The sequence below is a fragment of the Hibiscus syriacus genome, unplaced genomic scaffold (assembly GCF_006381635.1).
Source record: "Hibiscus syriacus cultivar Baekdansim isolate YM2019G1 unplaced genomic scaffold, ASM638163v2 tig00110257_pilon, whole genome shotgun sequence".
Taxonomy (NCBI): domain Eukaryota; kingdom Viridiplantae; phylum Streptophyta; class Magnoliopsida; order Malvales; family Malvaceae; genus Hibiscus; species Hibiscus syriacus.
This window is the reverse complement of record NW_024062648.1, coordinates 1,021,587-1,043,832: the sequence shown is the minus strand read 5'-3', so window position 1 is coordinate 1,043,832 and position 22,246 is coordinate 1,021,587. Positions and strand designations below refer to the sequence as shown.

Sequence of the window (22,246 nt, the reverse complement as noted above, 5' to 3'; positions counted from 1 at the left end):
TAACCCATCTAACCCCCCCCCCCCACAGAAAAAAACACCTGTTAATTTCAAAAACCTCCTCCTTCTCCAGCACCACCACCACCACCATGCACAATAACAAACACCAACCGCCGCCGATGACACTTCCATATACCTCTAACGCCACCGCGACAACCACCACCTCAAAAGACAACACCAAACCCACTCTTTACATAATATTATTCACCGCCATCTTTTCCCTCCTCTTTATCCTCTCCCTCCCTTCCACTACCTCCTCCCGAGCCCTAATCGCAACCCGACCCGATTCTGCTCTCTTCCCGAACCGACCCATATCCCAAACCGGGATCTCCTCCGCACCCACCCCTCCTTCCATTGCTTACTTCATATCGGGTTCCTCCGGCGACGCGGCTCGGATTCTCCGGCTACTCTTCGCTTCATATCACCCGAAAAACCATTACCTCCTTCATCTTGATCTGTCTGCTACGCAGACGGAGCGTGACCGATTGGCCATCACGGTACAAACAGTACCCATATTTAAAGCTGCCAAAAACGTCGACGTTATTGGGAAATCAGATTATGCTTACCCGAGAGGGCCATCCTCAATCTCTTCTACTCTTCACGGTGCCTCCATTTTGCTACGGTTAGCTTCTAATTGGGATTGGTTTATCTCCCTCAATGCCGGTGATTACCCGCTTGCTACTCAAGATGGTAATTAAAGATTTTTTTCTTTTTCTTTTTTGGATTTGAGTCGCTGGGTTTTGGTTTTTTGGTTGATTTTCTTTTGTGGGTATTTGTTGAATTTTGCAGATCTTCTTCACATTTTGTCTTACTTGCCGAAAGATTTCAACTTTGTGAATCACACAAGTTACATTGGCTGGAAAGAGTATGTTAACTTCATTTCTATTTCACTACTTTCGCAAATTGCACGTTTGGATGCAAAAGTGATGTGGTTCTTTGTCAGAATTGTAGTTTTAGTTCACTCATTTGTTCAATTTTTAAAATCTAATTATTGTTTTGCTGCCTATAACATCAACTCTATAGCAAAAGCAACAACCAGTTCCAACAGTTTGCTTTTTTTTAAACAGTTTATTTTTATTGAATTGATGTGATTTAAGGTGAATGTAGCAAAAGCAACAACCAGTTCCAACTGTTTACTTTTTTTTAAACAGTTTATTTTTATTGAATTGATGTGATTTAAGGTGAATGTTGACTAATATTAGTTTTGTGCATTCGGTTTTTTACTTATTAAGGTCGAAGCGATTGAAGCCGATAATCGTTGATACGGGGCTTTATCTTTTGGAAAAGGAAGAGATATTTTATGCTACTCAGAAGCGGGAATTGCCAAATGCTTTCAGGTTGTTTACAGGTATGTGTTTGTGTATGACTTGTTTTTGTTTTAGCTTTTGGTTACTTCCCCTTTTATCATTCTTTTAATCGTGTTTAAGGACGATCGGCATCGCTAACCGTTGGAGCAGATGTGAAATGTATGCATATTGAGTGCATTCTTTACTACTGTAGCTCCTGATACCAATAAACTAAAAAATAAAGCATAATTTTAGAGTGGTGGACCTACAAATGCGGAGTTGATTAAGGATTGGGCTTAAATATATAGGTTTATATATTTCTGTAAGATCATAAGTTTGCATAGTTTGGGTGAATGCTGTCATCATTGTGCTATTTCTTGAAGGAATTAGAATTATTGAGTGCATGATACTATACTACATAGGTTCAGAATCTTTATTTTACCTCTTAGAGGTGCAATAAGAATTTCGTATCTGGAGCATGCAACTCTGTTAGACCAATCAGTTTGAAACCGACTTTTACTTCACCTGCATCTGTTCTTATAAGTATTCATCTAATTATAGGCTTGTAGGAGATGCAACGAACATCAATTCATCTGGTATAAGCTAGTTGTTTTCATTCTTCTTGCAAGTTGAGGAGCATACTTTGACACTGCGGTTAGCAATTCGACATACAACTGAGTGCATTTAACTAAAAATAAGAAGAGGAAACAAGAGCATATGTGTTCAGAATCTCCTTATTCTTATATGAATTTAGATTGCTCTTCAATCATAGGCCTCCTGATTTTTATAGTGTGACCTGAGCTAAGTGCATATAGTTAGGCAGTTTTGTCTGTATCTGCAGAATTGTGAGGAATGAGGATGGATCCACAGGTGAATGGTCTTGTGTGCTATTTACTCACTAATGTTTTGCACTCAATTAAGCCCTTATACTTTGAAAATTCGTCAATTTACCCCTTTGATCAGCGTTGGCCATTAAATCTTACAGTTCTTTTGGATTAGTCGATGTTAGTATGTTACATGTCACATCCAAAGACATCCTTGTGGTTTGAAACTTCCAATTCTGAATTGTAATTTGCTTGGCTAATCTTAAAAGAAAGTGAGGAGAAAAATAGGTTCCATGCATTTACTAGGAACGAGCTAGTTACAACTAGTATTGATCTTTTTTGCCTTAAAAGGAAGCTTTGCTATCACCTCACCTCGTAAGTCATAACTGAGTTGATAAAAATTGTGAAAGATATTATGAGAATGTTGTAGGAGAATGTCTCTATCGATGGAATGCCGATGTCGAACATATGCTAGAGCTTAAAGTTCCTCATTGTGCCAATAGTTTAATTAGTTTCCGTCTTGTACCAAGTATAGATGTCCGGCCAATTGCTTTTTAATTTTCAGTTAGCTTTCTGGGGATCATTTTCTTTATTAACTATGTATGTATAACTGTTGCAATCATGCAAAGATATTTCAAATCTTTTTTATTTTTTGCTGAGAAAGTTTTCTTCCTGCATTGCCAAGCACTATAAAAAAAATCGTGACCTAAAACTAGCGGTCAATTCTTTTGCAGGTTCATCATTTACGATGTTAACCCGAAGTTTCGTTGAGTCCTGCATCCTTGGTACCAACAATCTTCCTAGGACTTTGCTGATGTATTTTGCCAATATGCTTTATTCCCACGCCAATTATTTCCCTACCATCCTCTGTAACTCTGACCGGTTCAAGAACACTGTGATAAACCATGACCTACAGTATGTAGCCTTCAACAAAACCTTTTCAAAGAAGCCTCCCCCTATGAAGCCTGAAGAATTTGATGCTATGATTCAGAGTGGAGCTGCATTTGCAGCACAGTTCCAATTTAACAGTCCAGTACTTGATCGGATCGATCAAGAAATTTTGAAACGCGGCCCTGGAGAAGTTGTACCAGGTGGATGGTGCTTAGGTGAGGGCAATGACACATGTTCAGTTTGGGGGGATGCCGATATCCTGAGGCCTGGTCCAGGAGCAAAAAGGCTCGAAAAACGAATGGTCAAATTACTTTCAGACGACAAGTATCTATCCCAGCAATGTGTAGATGAATGAACAAATGGATCAATCAACATGAAGATGCTTGAAATTGAGGAATCAATACGTTATTGATGCTGATCTCTCTTAACACGGTCTTCGCAATATTTTCGGAGTAAACTTTTATTGAGCACCTAGTTGTACCATGATGGTTGTAAAGTAAATCAAGATTCATTTGTTATTCAACTCTTGACAATTTGTTTGTCAGCTTGGAATGTAGTGTCTATGAAATATTCAAAGTTTTTATTCCAAGTCTAATGCAGAGAACATAAAAGGAGAGAAGTGTAGCAAAAACATGTCCATTATGGCTCCAATATTACCTAAAAACTACACAAGAATCACATGGTTCTAATATAATGATAACCCCTTCTTCGATTGTAGCAAGGATGCTTCTAAGAACTAACATGGCAGCCTCTTAATAGCCCCACTGGAACAATTTTCCGGGCAGGTGCATGGCACCGATTGTGCCGGAAACTTGCCCATCTCTCCCTATATGCTCCTCTGTATAATCAATAAGAAAACTCCAAAAAATGTAGCCACGGCAAAAACGAGAAAGAGCACTCCGCCCAAATAACCAACCTGATGGAGCACTCTGCCCAAATAACCAACCTGATCTAGCACACGGTGATTATATGGTAAGTCGAAAAACAGGTATCTGGATATGTCATACTACGAGTAGTACTAGCAAAAGACAAATATTCAGTCTTACCAGCTTCTCAGAAATATAGTTAGCAAGAAATGCTCTTCCAACAATTGCAATCGATGTCGCAAGTAGGTGTCCAGCGATGGCTCCACTTGCCACACCCCACTGTGACTGTTAGACAGTAGCAACAACTATTTAACCATTGCGAATTAATTCCTGTATAAAATGAGGAATGAAGTTAGCAAAGTTGCACCTGTGCAGCACCGAGTGCGATTGCTGCAAGCATTGATCTGTCTCCCCATTCCTGGGAATTATCGTGACGTTATTCATTGAGAGTAATTGAAAGCAACCAAAAAGAACAGCCGATATCGTCTTTTATGGATGATAATTTTGCTTTTAAATAGGATAATGAGATGCTTACGGCAAAGAATACAAGGCTGAACGACTTCCAGAGAATTTCAAGTGGATTCGAGACTTTTTTTGATGTCTGCATAAAGTAAAAGTAAGTCTATTAACTTCCCCCCCCCCTCCTTTTTCTTGTGATAAAATAAGACACGTTAAACCAACTGATTACCTGTTCTTTCACGAGTTCCTCGGCTTCGACAAACTCATCAGGTTCGGGGCCTCTCTCAGTACCTTTCTTTGCAACTGCTGGTGGAAGGTCCCATGCATCTTTCATGGACTTTAAGCCAAAGAACATCAGAAGAGCTATTGCTGCATATTCTCCTATTGGCAAGGCTACAGAAGAATAAAAGCATAATGTGTTCATCAGAAAGTTTATGATAGATATACCATAACAATGGATAGGCTGAAATTCATTAAGGAACATCTCAGGCTAAAGGAAACAGTATTGGTGCATGTTTCGCTTGACGTACATATATCCGGCACATTTTTGGACAAAAGCATGTGAACATAATCCTTTACGGACCACCCAGAAACATGGAGAAATTTAGTATTAGACTCGTACTGGTAAGAAGGCTAAATGGGCTATGGATTGGATTCAGAGGTATTATTTTCTAGTCCTGCTCTTTGGAGAGTTATTATTTGAAGCCAAATAAGCAATTTGATTAAAGAATTCCCAACGCATAGGACTAAAAGCTCGGTTGAGCATTTTTATGAAGGTTTTTCTAACTTGTATTGAACATTTCACCTGTTTGATTCCTTATTGCAGAACTTCCAGCCTAAATATGATAGAACTTGAGTTGGAAAACTGATGCATATATGTTTGCAGCTCTTTACTTTATATCACAATTTACACCGATTTATTTATCAAATATTGAGTTCAGTAGCATTTGGCCCTTTCTGTACCATTGAATGGATGGACTTTGTTTGGCCGGCATCATTGTGGTTGTCAAGTTGATTTACACTTTAAACTAATCAAAGCAGTACCTCTCTTTCTTTAAAAGGATTCTTTGTGTTGCTGTATGCAGTTCCACTTCATTTGCTGAGGGATTTACACCGATATACGCATTATTATATATTCCATAGAACTTATAATTTGTTTCTTAATCCATTTATTTACAGGTTGCATGGGGCTGTCAAAGAAAGTACAACGTGGAAAATCCCTTTGATCGGATGGAATTTATATCTTTTACAGTAAGTATTAATGGCCATATTGCTGCATCTTTACAGTGGTTTTAAGTTATGCTGATTGCTACATTTTCTTTAAGCTGACGTCCACAATGTCGACTCTTCCACATCACATCAACTTAAGACACGTATACCCCTTTGCCTGTGGCATTCTTTCTACCCTATTTTGTCCACTTTCCAAACTTTTTGCTTTGAATGATTCTTGCTTTTGGAGATCAGGCATGTATGTGAAATGTGAGTGTTCATTGAAGTCTTCCCTGCTAACATCACCATAATAAATATAGGGAGGAAATTTGTGTTACAGGGGGTTGTAAAGTCATTTGACTTTTTTGTGTTTTGGTTATCATGGATGGTTTATCGTCAAGCTTAGCTGTGTGACTGCAACAATCATTTTTGGATGCATGTTGAATGTTCCTTATCTAATGCTTTTAAGTGCATGCAGGTTGGAGCTTTGACAGCTGATGAGCAAAGAGAAGTGATTTACTTTTTAATCCTACTGCCTTTCATCATCATAAACTGACTGTTTCCAATTATGGTTGCTTTGCTTTGCCGCATTGGTGTAGGTTTGATTCATGATTAAATCTAATTTGAATTTGATTCGGATCTATGATAAGTCAGATCGAGTGAAATATCATATTGGATCATCATCGATTTAGGATAATATATATACATATAAAGTATCTTATTAGGGATTTAAGTTGTGGTTGTGATCACATATTAAGTTCCGTTGCATTTATTATGATTACGGCTATAATAGGTGTTATTTTAGTAGTTATTACAAAATAATATCTGTTTTATGTTACTCTCAACCATTTGACAATGAACGCTCAATCACTCTTATAGTCGATGGTGTTCGAACCCATGACATCTAAGAATAATAATGATTCTTTAACTACCGAGGTAAACTGATCCGTGGATGTGATGATGCTGAATGGATGGACCATTTCACCCAACTTTAGAATATGTTGCATTTACAGCCATCCAACTCTTAATTGGGTGATGGCTGTAAATGCAACATATTCTAAAGTTGGGTGAAATGGTCCATTCATTCAGCATCATCACATCCAGGTGGTTTAGCAGATGATCTGTTGGCACCTGGCAGATGATTTCTGGCATTAAACATGCATTCATTATATTATTTGATTAATCTTCTGGGAAATCGCATGTAGAAACGTGGCAAAGTCAGATTTCTTCATTTAAACGATTACTATATCTTCATCTCTAGGGAATCATATGATACCATGCTGACAAACCAAACCAGATCAAAGTCTATAGGATGTGACAAATGAGGTTTAGGTCGAATTGATCTAGATCGGATCAATTCGAGTTCTGAGACCAACAGGAATTGAACCATATTTGTTGAGACTCAAAATAATGAGATGTGACCTCAACTGTATGAGTTCGATGTGATTCGAGTCAATTCAAATTATAAATTTAAGGTTTAAAGTTTAGAATTTAAAGTTAATGATTAATTAGAGTTCAGGGTTCATGGTCAATTCGAGTTGTAGGGTGGTGGTGGAGGGAGTTGAACCATATTTGTTGAGGCATGGGATAATGCTGTGTGGCCCCAACAAATCATTTTCCCCTAACTAATAAGCTCTAACAGATAAAGCCAATCCCACTTGAGCTTTACCTACCACCTTTTATCGTGGAATCAAAACATCACATAAACACAAAATAAATATACAATTATATTATACTATAGGGTAAAGTACATTGACGATCTCTAATTTATCGATAATTATTTTGTTGAGTCATTTGATTATTAAAAATTATAAAACGATCTTTTAACTATAGGGTGTTGTTTTATTAAGCAACTCGACTATTAAAAGTTATAAAAAGATCACTCAACTATTCATATATTCCAAACTCTTCTTTTTCTATTAAAAATCAACAGTCGTCTTAACTAAACATTAATATGCCGGTTAAGATATGATAATAGTTTGAGATTTTAGTCAACCATTTTAAAACTTTTAATAGCCAACAGACTCAACAAAACAATATCATATAGTTAGACGATATTTTTATATTTTACCCCATATATATATATATATATTATTTTAATATAAATAATGATAAATTAAAAAAAAAAGGGTTTTCCATTCCCACCTTCCACATCCTTTTCCTGCTGTTGATATATGCCCATGTCATGATTATCACTTAAGGAGTGGGAATTGGGGTCCAATTCTCATCCCTGTCATCATCTTCACCTACCCTAACCACTATATATATATATATATATATATATAATTCAATTAATTACCAAATTCCCTGCATTGAAAATGACAACATGCTGGAGTAAGGTTGAAGTATGCATACATACATTTACTTTATAAAGGTGGGATTGATTTTGGGGATTTAAAGTACATTTGTCTCAAAAACATTGTATTAGTAAAGAGTTATTTTTGGTGTTCCTATGGGTTTGGTGAGTTGTGGGGTCCTATAGGTTTGTGGAGTCTCCATGATTTCTTAAATTCAATTTTTGCATAATAAACAAATATCATTCATTTAACAAATCATCACTAAAACCGTATTATCTTAACGATAAATGAATTATTACTATTATTTATGGTATCGAATTTAAACATTAAGAATGTCGAAGGTAATTATAAATCATTACTTAAAATTTAACATTATTAATAGATAAAATTTATTAATAATCCATTCCAACCAAACCCTCCCATTGCCTTTCCTCAATTTATTAATAAATTTATTAATAAATTTATGTTTAAGGTTGAGATAAGGTTATAAAATATAATATTATTCTTTATTCAAATTATATTATGTTACCAAGTTTTTATTAGGGTAAGTATAAAGTAATATCTATTCAAAGATCTCTTCGAATTGATCGCTCACACCTTTGATATTTTTTGTGCTCGAACTTGATTCCTCGAGGAAGATCGATAATTCTTTTATTACATAGATCACTTGATTAAATAATATGTAGTCGACTTAAAAAATATAATGTGATATGATCCGAATGAAATTATAATTAATAAAATTTTATAATTGTAATCAACTCTTATACACAAAAATAAATTATTAGTGATTTTTTATGTATAAAATTCATGTTTTGGATCAAAGAAATGTTCTTATCTAAACTGACCGCTGCTCCGCTGGCCGCCTTCCTTCTCCATTTTTTTCCATCGTTTAGTTTTCTCCATTTATGTCAAATTTATTTCCCAAAATCCCATTTTTTTATATTAAAAAAGACCCAAAAAAGACGATAAAATAACTCCAAAAACCATAAACAAAAGAAGGGTCTCCGTTTGAAGCCTCACACTGGCAAATTCCCAGCAATTTTTTCCCTCATAAATGTGATTTCTTTTTGTCATTTTTCATTGCAAAACGAGAAAGGGAAACAAAGGTGGCTGCTTGCTGTGGAGCTTTAGACCAATGGAGTTGAGCTTGCAAAGCAGCAGGCTATGGGAAGAGGTCATAGAACAGACAAAGGTGGCGAAAGAGAAGGGCACCGATCCGTTGTTTTGGGCTTTACAAGTGTCTTCCAGTTTGAGTTCATCTGGAGTCGCTTTGCCTTCAACTGATCTTGCCCACGTGCTGGTTAACTACATTTGTTGGGATAATAATATCCCGATTATATGGAAGTTTTTGGATAAAGCTTTGATGATGAAGATCGTTCCTCCTTTACTTGTTATTGCTCTGCTTTCACAAAGGTGGTCTTTTTTAATCAACTTGCTCGGATGTTTCTTCTTTTGTGGATTTTGGGAGGTTTTAGATTCTGGTTTTTTGATGAAGTTATGATATCTGTTCATTGATGATGAATAGATTTGATGAAGTTAAATTTGATTCGTTTCAAGTTCCTCACATTACATGTTTCCCTCCCTTTTTTCTAGTGTTTAGTTTGGGGTTTCTACTTTCAATTTTTGGGAGATTTAGAGAGATTTGGAAAAATATTTTACCTGTTTCCTTTGAAAAGCTGAAAGATTTATCCTTTTTCTATTTCAATAAATGAAAATCTTCATTCATTTTTTACTTCAATTTGAAGATGATATTGATAATAATCTATAGCTTTTTTTTATAATTTTTTCTTCATTTATGATTGTTTAGCTTCCTTATCTGTTATTCATGGTAATGAGAGATTGGACAGAAATTAGTGAGGACAACTGGATAAGAAAGCATTGGTCTTAATGTCACATTTAATCTGCTAAAGTGATGAAAGAGAAGCTGCAAATAGAAAGTCAAATAGTTTGATTGAGCTGATTTTTGGCTTTACTTCAATAATTTTAGGACATGTATGACTTTTCTTTCCATTCTTTTTTTCTCAACCATTGGATGGTTGCCATAAATTCATAATAGTGCCTGATTAATTAAAATGTTGTGCTTCAAAAAAGAAAATAAATTGTATTGAAGCTTTGTTTGAGTGGAGTACTTGTGTTTATGATGTTGTCAGGAACAGGAAGCTTAAATGTCTGATATTTAGGATTGGAAATATAAATTGAGTTACGGGTTGGCAATAGAGATAGTGTTGTCTGGGAAATTCAATACAGATAGTGTGTTTCAACTTGTGGTGTAGATTCTATCATTTTCTACATATTTAATTTCCTCACTTTCTTGGTATCTTTCTTTCTACAGAGTATTGCCCAATCGGCGTTCCCATCCAGCTGCGTATAGGCTTTACTTGGAATTTCTTAAAAGACATGCATTTGCAATTAAGTGTCAAATTAGTGGACCGGATTATGAAAAGTGAGTTCTCTGATTCTTATTGCGTGCTTTAGTTGACACACACATACTTGCAAAATGGAAAAAAAACTCGAAACATGTATATAAATATCAGCTAGCAAAATGTGGGACAAAGAGAAGGAAAAATATTGTCTAGGTTGCAGCTTTGAGCATTATATCACAAAAATTGTCTTTACGATATGAGTATGGGCTCTACAGTTTTTGTTATAGCATATTATTTCATGTCAGTATATCTGTATCGAAATTAAATAATGTTGTTTCATATGCTTTATAATAACCATATTCTGTCTTCAACATGATCATTGTTCTTCAACTGTAATATCTGGAGATGTGTTAGCATCATAACCAACTCCTAAGAACTCTTTAGGCTACAATTGCTAGTTACCCTTGCTAAACTGCACAGTGTACTAGCATTTCATGGTTGTCCTGGTAAATTTAAGGGGTTGTGTTTTTAATTTATAAAAACGCTATTTCCATTTTGTACTCATGACATGCTTAAACTATGGCATTACAGAAAATAGTGCAACCATGAATACCTTTTACTATCTCATCGACTTGGACCTTTTTAAAATATTTAGACCGTAATAAATTGAATTTTGATTAAAATGACCATTGCAGATTGTTCTGATTATTATCAAGTCCATGACGAGCTTTGGACCCTCAACACCATTCAAGTGCTTTTGATTAAAATGACTATTGTAGATTGTTCTGATTATTATCAATTTTCCATTTCCAATTTCCGTGCTCTCTCTCCACACAGGGTCATGAAATCAATAGATGCTACTCTTCATCTCTCTGAGATTTTTGGTCTCCAAACAACGGAACCTGCCATTCTGGTGGTTGAGTTCATCTTTTCAATTGTGTGGCAGTTGTTAGATGCATCATTAGATGACGAGGGATTGCTGGAACTTACTGAGGAAAAGGTGTCTAGATGGGCAATTAAACCTCAGGAAATGGAGATCGATGGTCATGATGTTTATGATGAGAAAAATATTGCATATCTTGAGTGGTTGCAGAATTTCAATACTACAATGGCTATTGAGATAATTGGACAATTTCTGCAAAATAAAGTGACTTCTAGGATTCTTTACCTGGCCCGGCGAAACATGTATGTATAATTTTAACTCACAATACCTTCCCAACCTTTATGTGTTCTTTTTATGTAACACTTTTAGTTATTTCCCGTGCATTTTGGTTTTCCGAGCAGTGGAATGGTAAGCTCTTTTATCCTAGTTAATAACAAAGTAAAAAAACAGGATACCATTTGCACATTGTTTTTTCTTTAAGTGCATACACACAATGAATGATTTGTATGCATGCGTCTGAATGTGTATCAATAAAGTTCTTTTTTTTGTTGTTGGTAAATTTAGGTTAGTTCTACCTTCAGGGTCGTTTCTGTTTAGTGTGTTCTACTTGAACAACCCATAGCCATTTTTTGGGTATGATAATTGCGTAACAATCTTAAACCACTTTCCAGGTCTTCTCACTGGGTGAATTTCATTCATAGTTTGCGTCTTCTTGGCACAAATTCAGCAGCACTGAAAAATTCAAAGGCTTTAACATCTGAGGATCTTCTAGAGTTGACATCAGATAGTCGTATTGTCTTGTCTAGAAAATGCAAAACAAGTTCGGTGCAAAAGTTCCATGCTGTTATGGCATTTGGATCTCTGGCTTCTTCAGCTGGTTTATGCCATGGAGCTAGTCGTTCTGATCTTTGGCTCCCTCTTGATCTTGTATTAGAAGATGCTATGGATGGTTATCTAGTTAACACGACAAGTGCAGTTGAAATTATAACTGGTAAAGTTAGACATCTTTGGTTGAACGGTATTTTCAGTTGAAAATTTTCGGTAGCCTGTTGTAGCAAACTGATATGCAAGAACGTGAACAATTAAGTTTAATACTGTTCAGGTCTGATCAAAACTCTTCAAGCAATAAATGGGACCAGCTGGCATGACACCTTTTTAGGCCTTTGGATCTCATCCCTTCGGCTTGTTCAAAGGGTTAGAAGTTCTTATAACGTTCAGAACTTTTCTGTTATTTTTTCTCTGAATGGTAACTACGTTCAACAGATGATCTGATGAATTCTCAAAGCATTTAAAATTTACCAAGACTTCTGTTCCTGTGACTTCTTCAGCTCTGAAAAGGACTTAAATTTTCATACTCTTAGAAGTGTAACAGTAATATTTGGTGTTGGTACTTAAAATTCATGATAGAGATACGGCCAATTCAATAGAAAAATTATGCATACACACCTAGAGATATATAAAAGGAAAATGTTCTTGCTTTGCTTTACCAAGTTCTTTCTTTTATAACAAGCTTTACATTCACTCTGGATGAACTATAGGTCTAATATTCTTTTATAACAACTACGCTGACTGCTATATCTTACCTTTAGTTCTTAATTAACTGTTAGGAAAGAGATCCCATTGAAGGTCCAATTCCCCGGCTGGATACCCGTTTGTGCATGCTACTGTCTATTATAATTCTTGTGGTTGCTGATCTTATTGAGGAGGATGAGGGTGCACCAACTAATGAAAAAGAATATGGCTCTACAACCACTAATCACTGGAAAGAAATGAAGTTTTCCAGGAAACGTCGTGATGATCTAGTCTCCAGCCTACAAGTACTTGGTGATTATCAAGGCTTGTTAGCTCCTCCAAAGTCTGTTGTTTCTGCTGCAAATCAGGCTGCTGCCAGAGCAATGTTGTTTGTCTCGAGAATCAATGTTGGCAGTGCATACTTCGAGTGCGTCAATATCAAAGACATGCCTATCAGTTGTTGTAAGTAATGTCTTGTTCTATCGATCAGTATCGCTGATCACTTTTCCTTTTTCACAAGTATTGAAATGTAAACCATGTGCATATGTTTATGGGGTAGCGGATAAATCCATAGGTGGTTTCCTTTTGTTTTAGAATTTGACCAGAGAAGTTTATGTTGGGTTCTAAATACATACTGAAATGATATTCAGCCAAGATAAATTGGGAAGCCAGATCTTTTGGAGGGATGGGGGCAGAAAATTCTAGGAATGGTGCAAATGTGGAGATATTTGTGGGGTGGAAAATTGTACAAATGGTGCGACTGTTTAAATATTTGTAATGGATTCAATTGGAGACGTATTTTACTTTCCCAGTATGTTACTTGAATGGGTGTTAGACACAAGTATGCATCCAACACGGATATGGTTAGATTTTTCTAAGTTTTTTTCATATATTTGGGGATCCTTGAAGGTCATATCTCCATATCCAAATGTCGGATATGAGTGTCTGACTCAAGTACTTCATGAAAATGAAGAGTCCAAGCAACATAGCTTTCCCAATTGGTCTGTCCATTCCATAGAATTATTTCAAAACCATCTTATTTGTTTTTTTACAAGACCCCAACCAAAACCTTCAAAAACCTGTTAAAATGAAGAGAATGATCTTACTGGCTTGTGGTTCAACTTCTTGCTTCAGGTTACTCCTAAATCCTTGCTTATTTTGTAATCTGCGTCTGTCTGCACTCTTATATGACCTAAAATGAAAAGCATAGAAGAGTATAATCTTGTAACTTCAAAGTGAATCATCAGAAGTAAAGAAGCACCGGAGCTTCATGATGAAGTGGTGATTCCAAAAGGGTTTCTTGATTCTCAGGGCTTTGTTCCGGCTTCTATTAAACACATAAAAGAGAAGAATTACTCTTCTTCTTCTTCCTTCTTTTAGTAGGAAAAGATTTGCATTTGATGGATAAACATATGAGTAATGCACCCATTTAAAGGAAATAGTCAACAATTACCATTTGCTCTGGTTTGTGCTGCACCAGAGAACCATTTACACCTAGAACGCATTTTTTAAATTTTCGTTACTTGATTTCCGATTTGTTATACCACCAAATTCCTTCATGAATTTTGATTATTTCATATAATTCTCTCTTTTTTAACACTTTATAATCTTGCGTTCTGATCTTTTTTGCAGCTGGAAACATGCGTCATCTGATTGTTGAGGCTTGCATTGCAAGAAATCTACTAGATACATCGGCATATTTTTGGCCAGGTTATGTGAATGGACGCATTAACCAATTACCTTATAGTGTTCCAGCTCAGGCGCCGGGTTGGTCATCGTTCATGAAGGGGGCCCCACTCACTTCAGTAATGATTAATGCTCTTGTTTCAAGCCCTGCTTCCAGGTATAAATATTTATCTCTTAAATTGTGCTTCCTCTTTTTTTTTTAGTACTATATTTCCTCAGCTTCTGTGAACGATAAAATTCTCAAAATATAAGAATCAAGCTGGAGGAAAGAAGACCCGGCATGCAGAACACATAATATCGTTAAACCAAAATTTTGGCTATTTTCACTCATTGGGTACACTTTATGGGATCCGAGTGATCTTGATACATACAAGTTTTCAAATATCTTTAGTGTTTTGTTGATTTGGCCTGGTCTTCAGTTATGCCTTTTTCTTTCCTGAAGCCAGGTATATCAGTTGCTCTTTTTTGTAAATTTACCAAGGGTAAAGCAACTGAATTTAAGCTCATGGATTTGATGGAAGCTTAGCAGAGCTGGAGAAAATATTTGAGATCGCGGTCAATGGATCAGAAGATGAGAAGATATCTGCAGCTACAATTCTTTGCGGGGCTTCTCTAATTCGTGGTTGGAATATACAGGTAATGAGATGAATATTCCATTTTATGTCACCATATTTCATTTGTGACCCTTAGCAATAATTTTCATGCAACTGCATTATCGTAACATTGAATGGTTCTTCCCATTTAACCTTCCCGTTTTTCCTTGGCATTTTGTTTTCTTTATCTCGTCTTTTTATTATCCTTGCTTTCTAATTATGTTTGAATATATATCCATGCAGGAATATACAGTTCAATTTATAACTAGATTGATGTCTCCTCCGGTTCCTGCTAATTTTTCTGGGAGTGACAGCCATTTGATAGATTATGCTCCTATGTTGAATGTACTAATTTGTGGAATAGCATCCGTCGATTGTGTTCAGATTTTCTCCTTTCATGGTCTGGTATGATTTGCTAACTTACCTAAGCATATCCAATTCACTGATAATGAGTGATATTGCTTCACAACCTTTCATGTATGAACGATAATGTATCGTTATTCTTTATCATCCACATTGATATTGTTTCTGTACCTCGGTGACTTTGGATTCAAAGATATATCGAATTTCCCATTAATGTAAGCTACAGCAAATTTTGTAAGACAAATGTCATGTATGATTCATATATTTATTTTTTTATGAATGTGAGTTGTTTATTGATGAAGACCTTTATGCAAACTATTTGTAAATTGTTTTGCTTTCTTTTTTTTCCTGCCAGGTCCCACAGCTGGCTTGTTCATTGATGCCAATATGTGAAGTTTTCGGGTCGTGTGTGCCCAATGTCTCATGGAATCTTCCCTCAGGGGAAGAAATCTCTCCCCGTGCAGTTTTTTCTAATGCATTTGCTCTTCTTCTGAAGCTATGGAGGTTTAATCATCCTCCTATTGAACACGGAGTTGGTGATGTACCCACAGTTGGATCCCAACTGACTCCTGAATACCTTTTATTAGTCCGAAACTCCCATCTATTGTCTTCTGAAAACACCCATAAAGATCGTAACAAAAGGAGACTCTCGGAAGTTGCAAGTTCATCATCCCCAGAGCCTGTATTTCTGGACTCATTTCCGAAGCTAAAAGTATGGTATCGGCATCATCAAAGATGTATAGCTGCAACACTCTCTGGTCTCGTTCATGGAACTACTGTTCACCAGACGGTGGAAGGACTTCTTAACATGATATTCCGAAAAAATCACAAAGGAAGCCAGTCGATAACTACTGTTACTTCTGGAAGTAGTAGTTCATCTGGAGCTGGAATCGAGGACAACTCCCTGAAACCGAACTTGCCTGCCTGGGATATCCTAGAAGCCGTTCCTTATGTTGTTGATGCTGCTTTAACAGCATGTGCTCATGGAAGACTTTCTCCACGGGAACTGGCCACAGGTTAGTCTGGTGTGCTTATCTTATTTATAATGAGGAAAATGAGAATCATACATTTGCAATAAGCCGTTTGTGTTAGAGGAAAATGATAATGTTCAAAGCCGGTGACCTTTGGGCCAAATGTCACCCCTCCATCTATTTGTTTTGATCGAATTTATGTGACACATAGATAAGATGCTTAGTTCTGATAAAATAGATACTGTTATAACAAGGATCTTGGATTATTTCAGGGCTAAAAGATTTAGCTGATTTTCTGCCTGCATCTTTGGCAACCATCGCTAGCTACTTCTCTGCTGAAGTAAGTCGATGTGTATGGAAACCCGTTGTTATGAATGGTATGGACTGGCCAAGCCCTGCTGCAAATTTGTCCAATGTTGAGGAACATATCAAGAAAATCCTAGCAGCCACCGGTGTTGATGTCCCTAGACTTTCTGCAGGTTTTTACCTTTTGCCATCTTAAATTCTGAATGTTTACGTCGTTAAAGTTTATCGTGAAAGTATGCTGGCTATCATACACAGATTGCATTTTGGACTGCATTTCTATTTTCCTCATTTCTATCTCTTAACCAAATGTCAATATTATGTTTTGTTTTTGTTCTCGAAACCCTTATAGTGATTATATGACTGATGCATAATGTAATTACAGGTGGTAGCTCTCTAGCCACTCTTCCGTTACCGTTGGCTGCTTTTTTAAGTCTCACCATTACTTATAAAATTGACAAAGCCTCGGAAAGATTTCTGAATCTGGCTGGCCCAGCTTTGGAGTCCCTTGCAGCAGACTGTCCATGGCCTTGCATGCCGATTGTGGCTTCCCTATGGACCCAAAAGGCAAAGCGATGGTTTGACTTCCTTGTCTTCTCTGCATCTCGTACCGTGTTTCTTCACAACAGTGATGCTACTGTCCAGCTTCTTAAAAGCTGTTTCACTGCTACACTTGGCTTGAACATTGCACCAATCTCCAGCAACGGTGGTGTTGGAGCTCTTCTTGGCCATGGATTCGGGTCGCATTTCTGTGGTGGGCTTTCACCTGTTGCTCCAGGGATTCTCTATCTACGCATTTACCGTTCCATGAGAGATATCATGTTCATAACAGAAGAGGTGGTTTCTCTCTTGATGCATTCTGTTAAAGAAATAGCATGTAGTGGCATGCTAAAACAGAAATTAGAGAAGCTGAAGACGAGCAGGAACGGGCTGAAATACGGGCAGGTTTCCCTTGCTGCCGCAATGAACAGGGTGAAACTTGCAGCCTCCCTAGCTGCATCTTTAGTATGGTTGTCTGGTGGCCATGGTCTCGTTCAGTCACTAATAAAGGAAACTCTTCCTTCTTGGTTTATATCCGTCCACAGGTCCGACCGAGAAGAAGGATCAGGGCTCGTGGCAATGCTCGGGGGATACGCACTCGCATATTTCACAGTGCTTTGTGGTGCATTTGCTTGGGGAGTCGATTCTTCATCATCAGCATCGAAGCGGAGACCCAAAATCCTCGGTTCACACATGGAGTTCCTTGCAAGTGCACTCGACGGGAAGATATCGCTCGGTTGCGATGTAGCCACGTGGCACGCCTATGTGTCGGGATTGGTGAGCCTAATGGTCGGTTGCACCCCGAATTGGGTCCTAGAGGTGGATGTAGATGTGCTGAGGAGGTTAAGTAAGGGACTGAGACAATGGGATGAAGAAGAGCTTGCTTTGGCCTTGCTTGGCATTGGAGGGATTGGCACAATGGGTGCAGCTGCTGAACTTATAATTGAACACTGTGACCCCTAACTGTAACACCCTACTTTTGTACACTTGTATTTCATCAACACACTTGTACATTTTGTAATGAAAGCCTTTATTTTCTTTTCCAATATAGAAGGGGTTGTAGATATTAAGATTCGAATCTCAGTCATGTCGAATGTTACTTTACCGCGTATTGGTATAAGTGGTCTCATTTGATGACAAATGAATCAAAGTCATCGTTTTTTAAGACGTCCAATCAATATTAATTTCACAACAACTCTTAATATTAACACATCCTATCTCTCTAAATATTTTTTTCTTGAATTATATTTTTCTAATCATTTTTATTCTGAATATATCTCTAATCAGTAGCAGATGTATATAGAACTCAGGGTGGGTACTGGAATCCGATTTTTTTTTTTATGTTAGATGTTCATTTTATATACGTCCATTTCATACAATTTTTTTTTATTATTAATATATATGTCCACTCTAAAAATGTTTTTGGATCAACTATTGTGTCTAATCTAACCCATGTATGAAATGTCTAGTATGTGGAGACGTGGAGCACTAAAGTTATTTCTATAATTCTCTCCATATAATTATATACATTGGATCTTTCTATTATAATGTTGTTCCTTGAGAGAAACTACTTGCCTCCATGCAACAATCCATGCATGCTGACGTTATTCTCGAACCCAAAATTTTTAGGGATAATAATAATCTCTTTAACCATTAAAATTGCTTGATTTGTGATTTAATAGAATGTAGTCTTAAGTCTTTTAAAGAACGTTTAAGATTCAAATCTCGATATTATAAATAGAATCCTAAATTTTATTTAAAGTATAACATGTTAATGTCTTGGATCCAAGTGTATGGTGTCCATTGTCCCGATCCTACTAGCATAGTGCCCAAACATAGTCAAACTGTTCTTAAACAAAAGGGGCACATTGATCTATAGGGTATCATTATTAGAGATCTTATCTTGGATGTACTTTGGGTTTTAAGATAAGGTGGTGGGGTTTCCCTTTGCTAACCTTCTGCATGGCAATGGAACATGATTTGAATATTGGGACGTGACACTAAAACTCCAAGTTTACAATCATTATCGGAAGCTTAGGGATAAACACTTGTGGACCAATTGATTTCAAATAACATGTCCCTTTCATTCCTTTTTCTTGATGTAAAAATAGGATAGAAAAAAGAAGTGACAACTAGCATTGACAATCCACCTTGAGCTTGACATTAAGATATAAAGCAAGTAACACATGGGCTACCATGGCCGTGAATGAATCTATCTTCAACAATGTTATGTGTCATTATGTGAATTTGGCATTTAGCATACCATATTCCCATTTCTTTTCTTCTTTTAGTTTTATAAACATATGGTTTTACCTTATTAAGTTTATGTTGTTCCTACAAACCATAATCCCACACTTGAAGACCACCAACTCCTCCATACCCTTAGTGTGGTCCAAGAAAGAGCTACGTTCATATACTCAAAATCATAATATATGCTATTAGCAGATGTTATTAGCCACATTTGGGGGTTGTTTAACCTTAGACTTGGGTTTTTTTTGGTGGGGGGGGTCAATGGGGTCCCCTACAAGTCTTGTCCTAGTCCTTTTGAGCCTGGAAGAAGTGGGGTGGAAAATGGTGTCGCGAAAAAGGCTAAAGAAAAGTGGGGTTTAGGTAAACTATGCAAGATAAAGTTTGGTGTTTGATATGCTTTAAATGGAACTGGTTTCAAAAGCTTGGCAAATCATCCATCAATGGCCGGCAAGATTGTAGCTTGATAAAGGGTGTACTGTTCAAGTTGAATCAGTGAAGAACGAGGCAACTGCGCACGTGATACTGATGTGTTCCATGGTAGAAATTAGAAGGTGGACCCCTGGTGTCAATGGAACCCTAGGGTAAGAATAGGGATGACCAAATAATCTGAACTTATCGAGTTTCGATCGATCAGATGTTATAAGACAATTATATCAAGTTTAGGGCACGTGATCAGATGTTCATATGTCATGTCATTATTATATGTAGACGAACATATCAATATCGTAATAATCAATAATGATTTTTATCGATTAAAGGCTATAATGATTAATTTTCAAAGGTTTAAGAGCTTAATTGAAAGTAAAAAAAACCAAGGGGCATATTATTTCTTTTTAAAAGTTAGAGGGCTTCAGGAACTATTAAACCAGTAATTTAAATAATTAATCTCAAATGTCAATATTTGATCAAAACACTTTTCATTTGGGGAAGATACAGTTCTGTTTTCTAACTAAATATAATATATTTCCCTTGTACCGAACTCCCAACGTGCGTGTGTATGGTATACTTCAACACTATAACATAGGGTAAGTTTCGCGTATAGTACATAAACTATTAGTTTTGATTCATTTTAGTATTTAAATTTATATTTTTTTAAAACCATACTTAAAGTTTAGTTTTTGTTTCATTTTAATATTCCGTTCAAAATTTAACATTAAGTTTTTGAATTTTTTTTGAAAGTTTAGGTACTAAAATAGAACAAAACTGATAGTTTAATTACTAAACGCGTTAATTTTTTAACGGTGAGTACTAAAATGAAGCACAAACTAAACTTTAGTTATAATTTTAAAAAATTAAAAATTTAAGTACTAAAAATGACCAAAACTAATAATTTAAATATTAAATGTGAAATTTACCCTATAATATATCATGTGTATATATATATATAACTATTTACTCGTATGGTAGTTAACAAATCTATCAATTTTAAACCGAATAAAAAATTAGTCCAGGTCACTTTGAGTTAATTTTTTTATTAAACTAAGATGATTACAAAGTAATATTTGTTCTAAATACTCTTAACCATTTGACAATGAACGTTCAGAATCACCCATCTACAGCCATTGGTGCTTAAACTCGTGACTTCTAAGAAAAACTATTATTTTAACTACTGAGATAAGTTGGTCCGTACTTTGAGTTAAGTTTTAATTCAACTAGGTTTTAATAATTAAAGGCTATTTGTATAATCTAAAATAACACAAACATGAATCAAAATCACTCTATAAAATGAATTTTTTAAATTAGACCTTTTCTAAAATTAGACTCACGTCATGTTTAGAATCTTTTAAGAATAAATTGAGTCAGATTTGAGTTTACGATGAAAATTACTCAAAACTCGTGAATAATAATAGGTTTAATATTAAAATAAGTATTTAAATTATACCTAAATTTTCGAATAGGCGCTTAAACTATTTTTTGATCTATTGAGGTGTTTATCGTTACAAATATTATTCATTTAGGTGCCTGCAACGACGTTAATTTCCTCATTAAGTAACATTTGTCACAATCTAGTATTTTAAAATTGGTCGACAAAGCTACACCTGACCTCATCTCCCCCCGACAACCAAAACCCCCCATTAAATCGTGATTGATTGACGGTGAATCGATGTTTTATACCCCGCGAACTCTAGGATGAAAATCGCAATCTCGATGACCAATCGACGACAACTGCGACAGAGTATGACTAGGAGGATGGCAGGGACTACGTCGGCGGAGGTGGTCGTGGCCTAAAAGGGGGCAATGGCGGGTTAAGGATAGGATTTGATGATTTTAGGTATTTTGGGGCTCTTTTATAATTTAAGAGAAATTAGGGTTTTTATAAAGATAATAATATTTTAAAAAATAATTTTCAAAATCATCAGATTAAGAAATGTGTCACTTAACGAGGGAATTTACGCCCTTGACGACCAGACACCTAAATGAGTAACGTTTGTAACTTTAGGCACCTGAATGAGCAAAAAAATAGTTTAGACACATATTCGATAATTTAGGTATAGTTTAGGAACTTATTTTGGTATTAAGCCATAATAATATGATTGACATTTTATATATATAAAGCGAAAAATACCTTATATTTTTTAAGGGTAAACTACAAGTTTAATATCTAAATTATCATTTTTAATCTATTTTAGTACCTAAACTTTTAATTTTTTTAAAACCATACCTAACATTTAATTTTATTTCATTAATACCTCACTATTAAAAACTTAACGTGTTTAGCATTTAAACTATCAGTTTTAGCATGTTTTAGTACCTAAACATTCACATTTTTTCAAAATTTAACATTAAGTTTTTAACGGGTACTAGAATAAAACAAAAACTAAATATTATATATGTTTTCGAAAAAATTAAAAGTTTAAATACTAAAACATATCAAAACTAATAATTTAAATACTAAACTCTTAATTTATCTTTTTTTTTAATAAGGTCTGTGTTTTATCTAATAAAAATAGGA

General features: G+C 35.7%; 2 protein-coding genes and 1 long non-coding RNA gene across 5 annotated transcripts; 2 read left to right on the top strand and 1 right to left on the bottom strand.

Annotated features, from left to right (window-relative positions):
* Positions 1-33: 33 nt before the first annotated feature.
* Positions 34-3,581, top strand: LOC120115010 (beta-glucuronosyltransferase GlcAT14A-like). The gene is made up of 4 exons (XM_039135786.1): positions 34-687; positions 787-862; positions 1,230-1,345; positions 2,842-3,581. The coding sequence occupies exons 1-4, from the start codon at positions 87-89 to the stop codon at positions 3,351-3,353; spliced, it is 1,305 nt and encodes a 434-aa protein (XP_038991717.1). The 5' UTR covers positions 34-86; the 3' UTR covers positions 3,354-3,581.
* Positions 3,582-4,072: 491 nt separating this feature from the next.
* LOC120115031 lies at positions 4,073-4,462 on the bottom strand. Its single transcript, XR_005515447.1, has 3 exons — positions 4,400-4,462; positions 4,232-4,282; positions 4,073-4,149 (listed from the first exon to the last, which is right to left on the bottom strand). It is a non-coding gene; the product is annotated as an uncharacterized LOC120115031 (long non-coding RNA).
* A 4,311-nt stretch (positions 4,463-8,773) lies between these two features.
* LOC120115008 (mediator of RNA polymerase II transcription subunit 33A-like) lies at positions 8,774-18,075 on the top strand. Of its 3 annotated transcripts, none has more exons than XM_039135783.1 (12): positions 8,776-9,242; positions 10,162-10,272; positions 11,030-11,377; positions 11,747-12,066; positions 12,178-12,269; positions 12,683-13,049; positions 14,220-14,430; positions 14,795-14,909; positions 15,110-15,271; positions 15,585-16,245; positions 16,473-16,679; positions 16,889-18,074. In XM_039135783.1, the coding sequence occupies exons 1-12, from the start codon at positions 8,965-8,967 to the stop codon at positions 18,004-18,006; spliced, it is 3,990 nt and encodes a 1,329-aa protein (XP_038991714.1). In that variant the 5' UTR covers positions 8,776-8,964; the 3' UTR covers positions 18,007-18,074. The 3 variants fall into 3 exon arrangements, with proteins under 3 accessions (XP_038991715.1, XP_038991714.1, XP_038991713.1); XM_039135782.1 differs by having other exon boundaries at positions 16,883-18,074; XM_039135784.1 differs by lacking the exon at positions 10,162-10,272 and having other exon boundaries at positions 8,774-9,242; positions 16,883-18,075.
* Positions 18,076-22,246: the final 4,171 nt, after the last annotated feature.

Excerpts from the sequence above, each read along its gene's own strand:
- LOC120115010 (XM_039135786.1), top strand. The coding sequence starts at position 87 with ATGCACAATAACAAACACCAACCGCCGCCGATGACACTTCCATATACC. Across the intron at positions 688-786 it reads CCCGCTTGCTACTCAAGATG|ATCTTCTTCACATTTTGTCT; the intron begins GTAATTAAAGAT and ends TGAATTTTGCAG. Across the intron at positions 1,346-2,841 it reads TGCTTTCAGGTTGTTTACAG|GTTCATCATTTACGATGTTA; the intron begins GTATGTGTTTGT and ends ATTCTTTTGCAG.
- LOC120115008 (XM_039135782.1), top strand. The coding sequence starts at position 8,965 with ATGGAGTTGAGCTTGCAAAGCAGCAGGCTATGGGAAGAGGTCATAGAA. Across the intron at positions 13,050-14,219 it reads AGACATGCCTATCAGTTGTT|CTGGAAACATGCGTCATCTG; the intron begins GTAAGTAATGTC and ends TCTTTTTTGCAG. Across the intron at positions 15,272-15,584 it reads TTTTCTCCTTTCATGGTCTG|GTCCCACAGCTGGCTTGTTC; the intron begins GTATGATTTGCT and ends TTTTCCTGCCAG.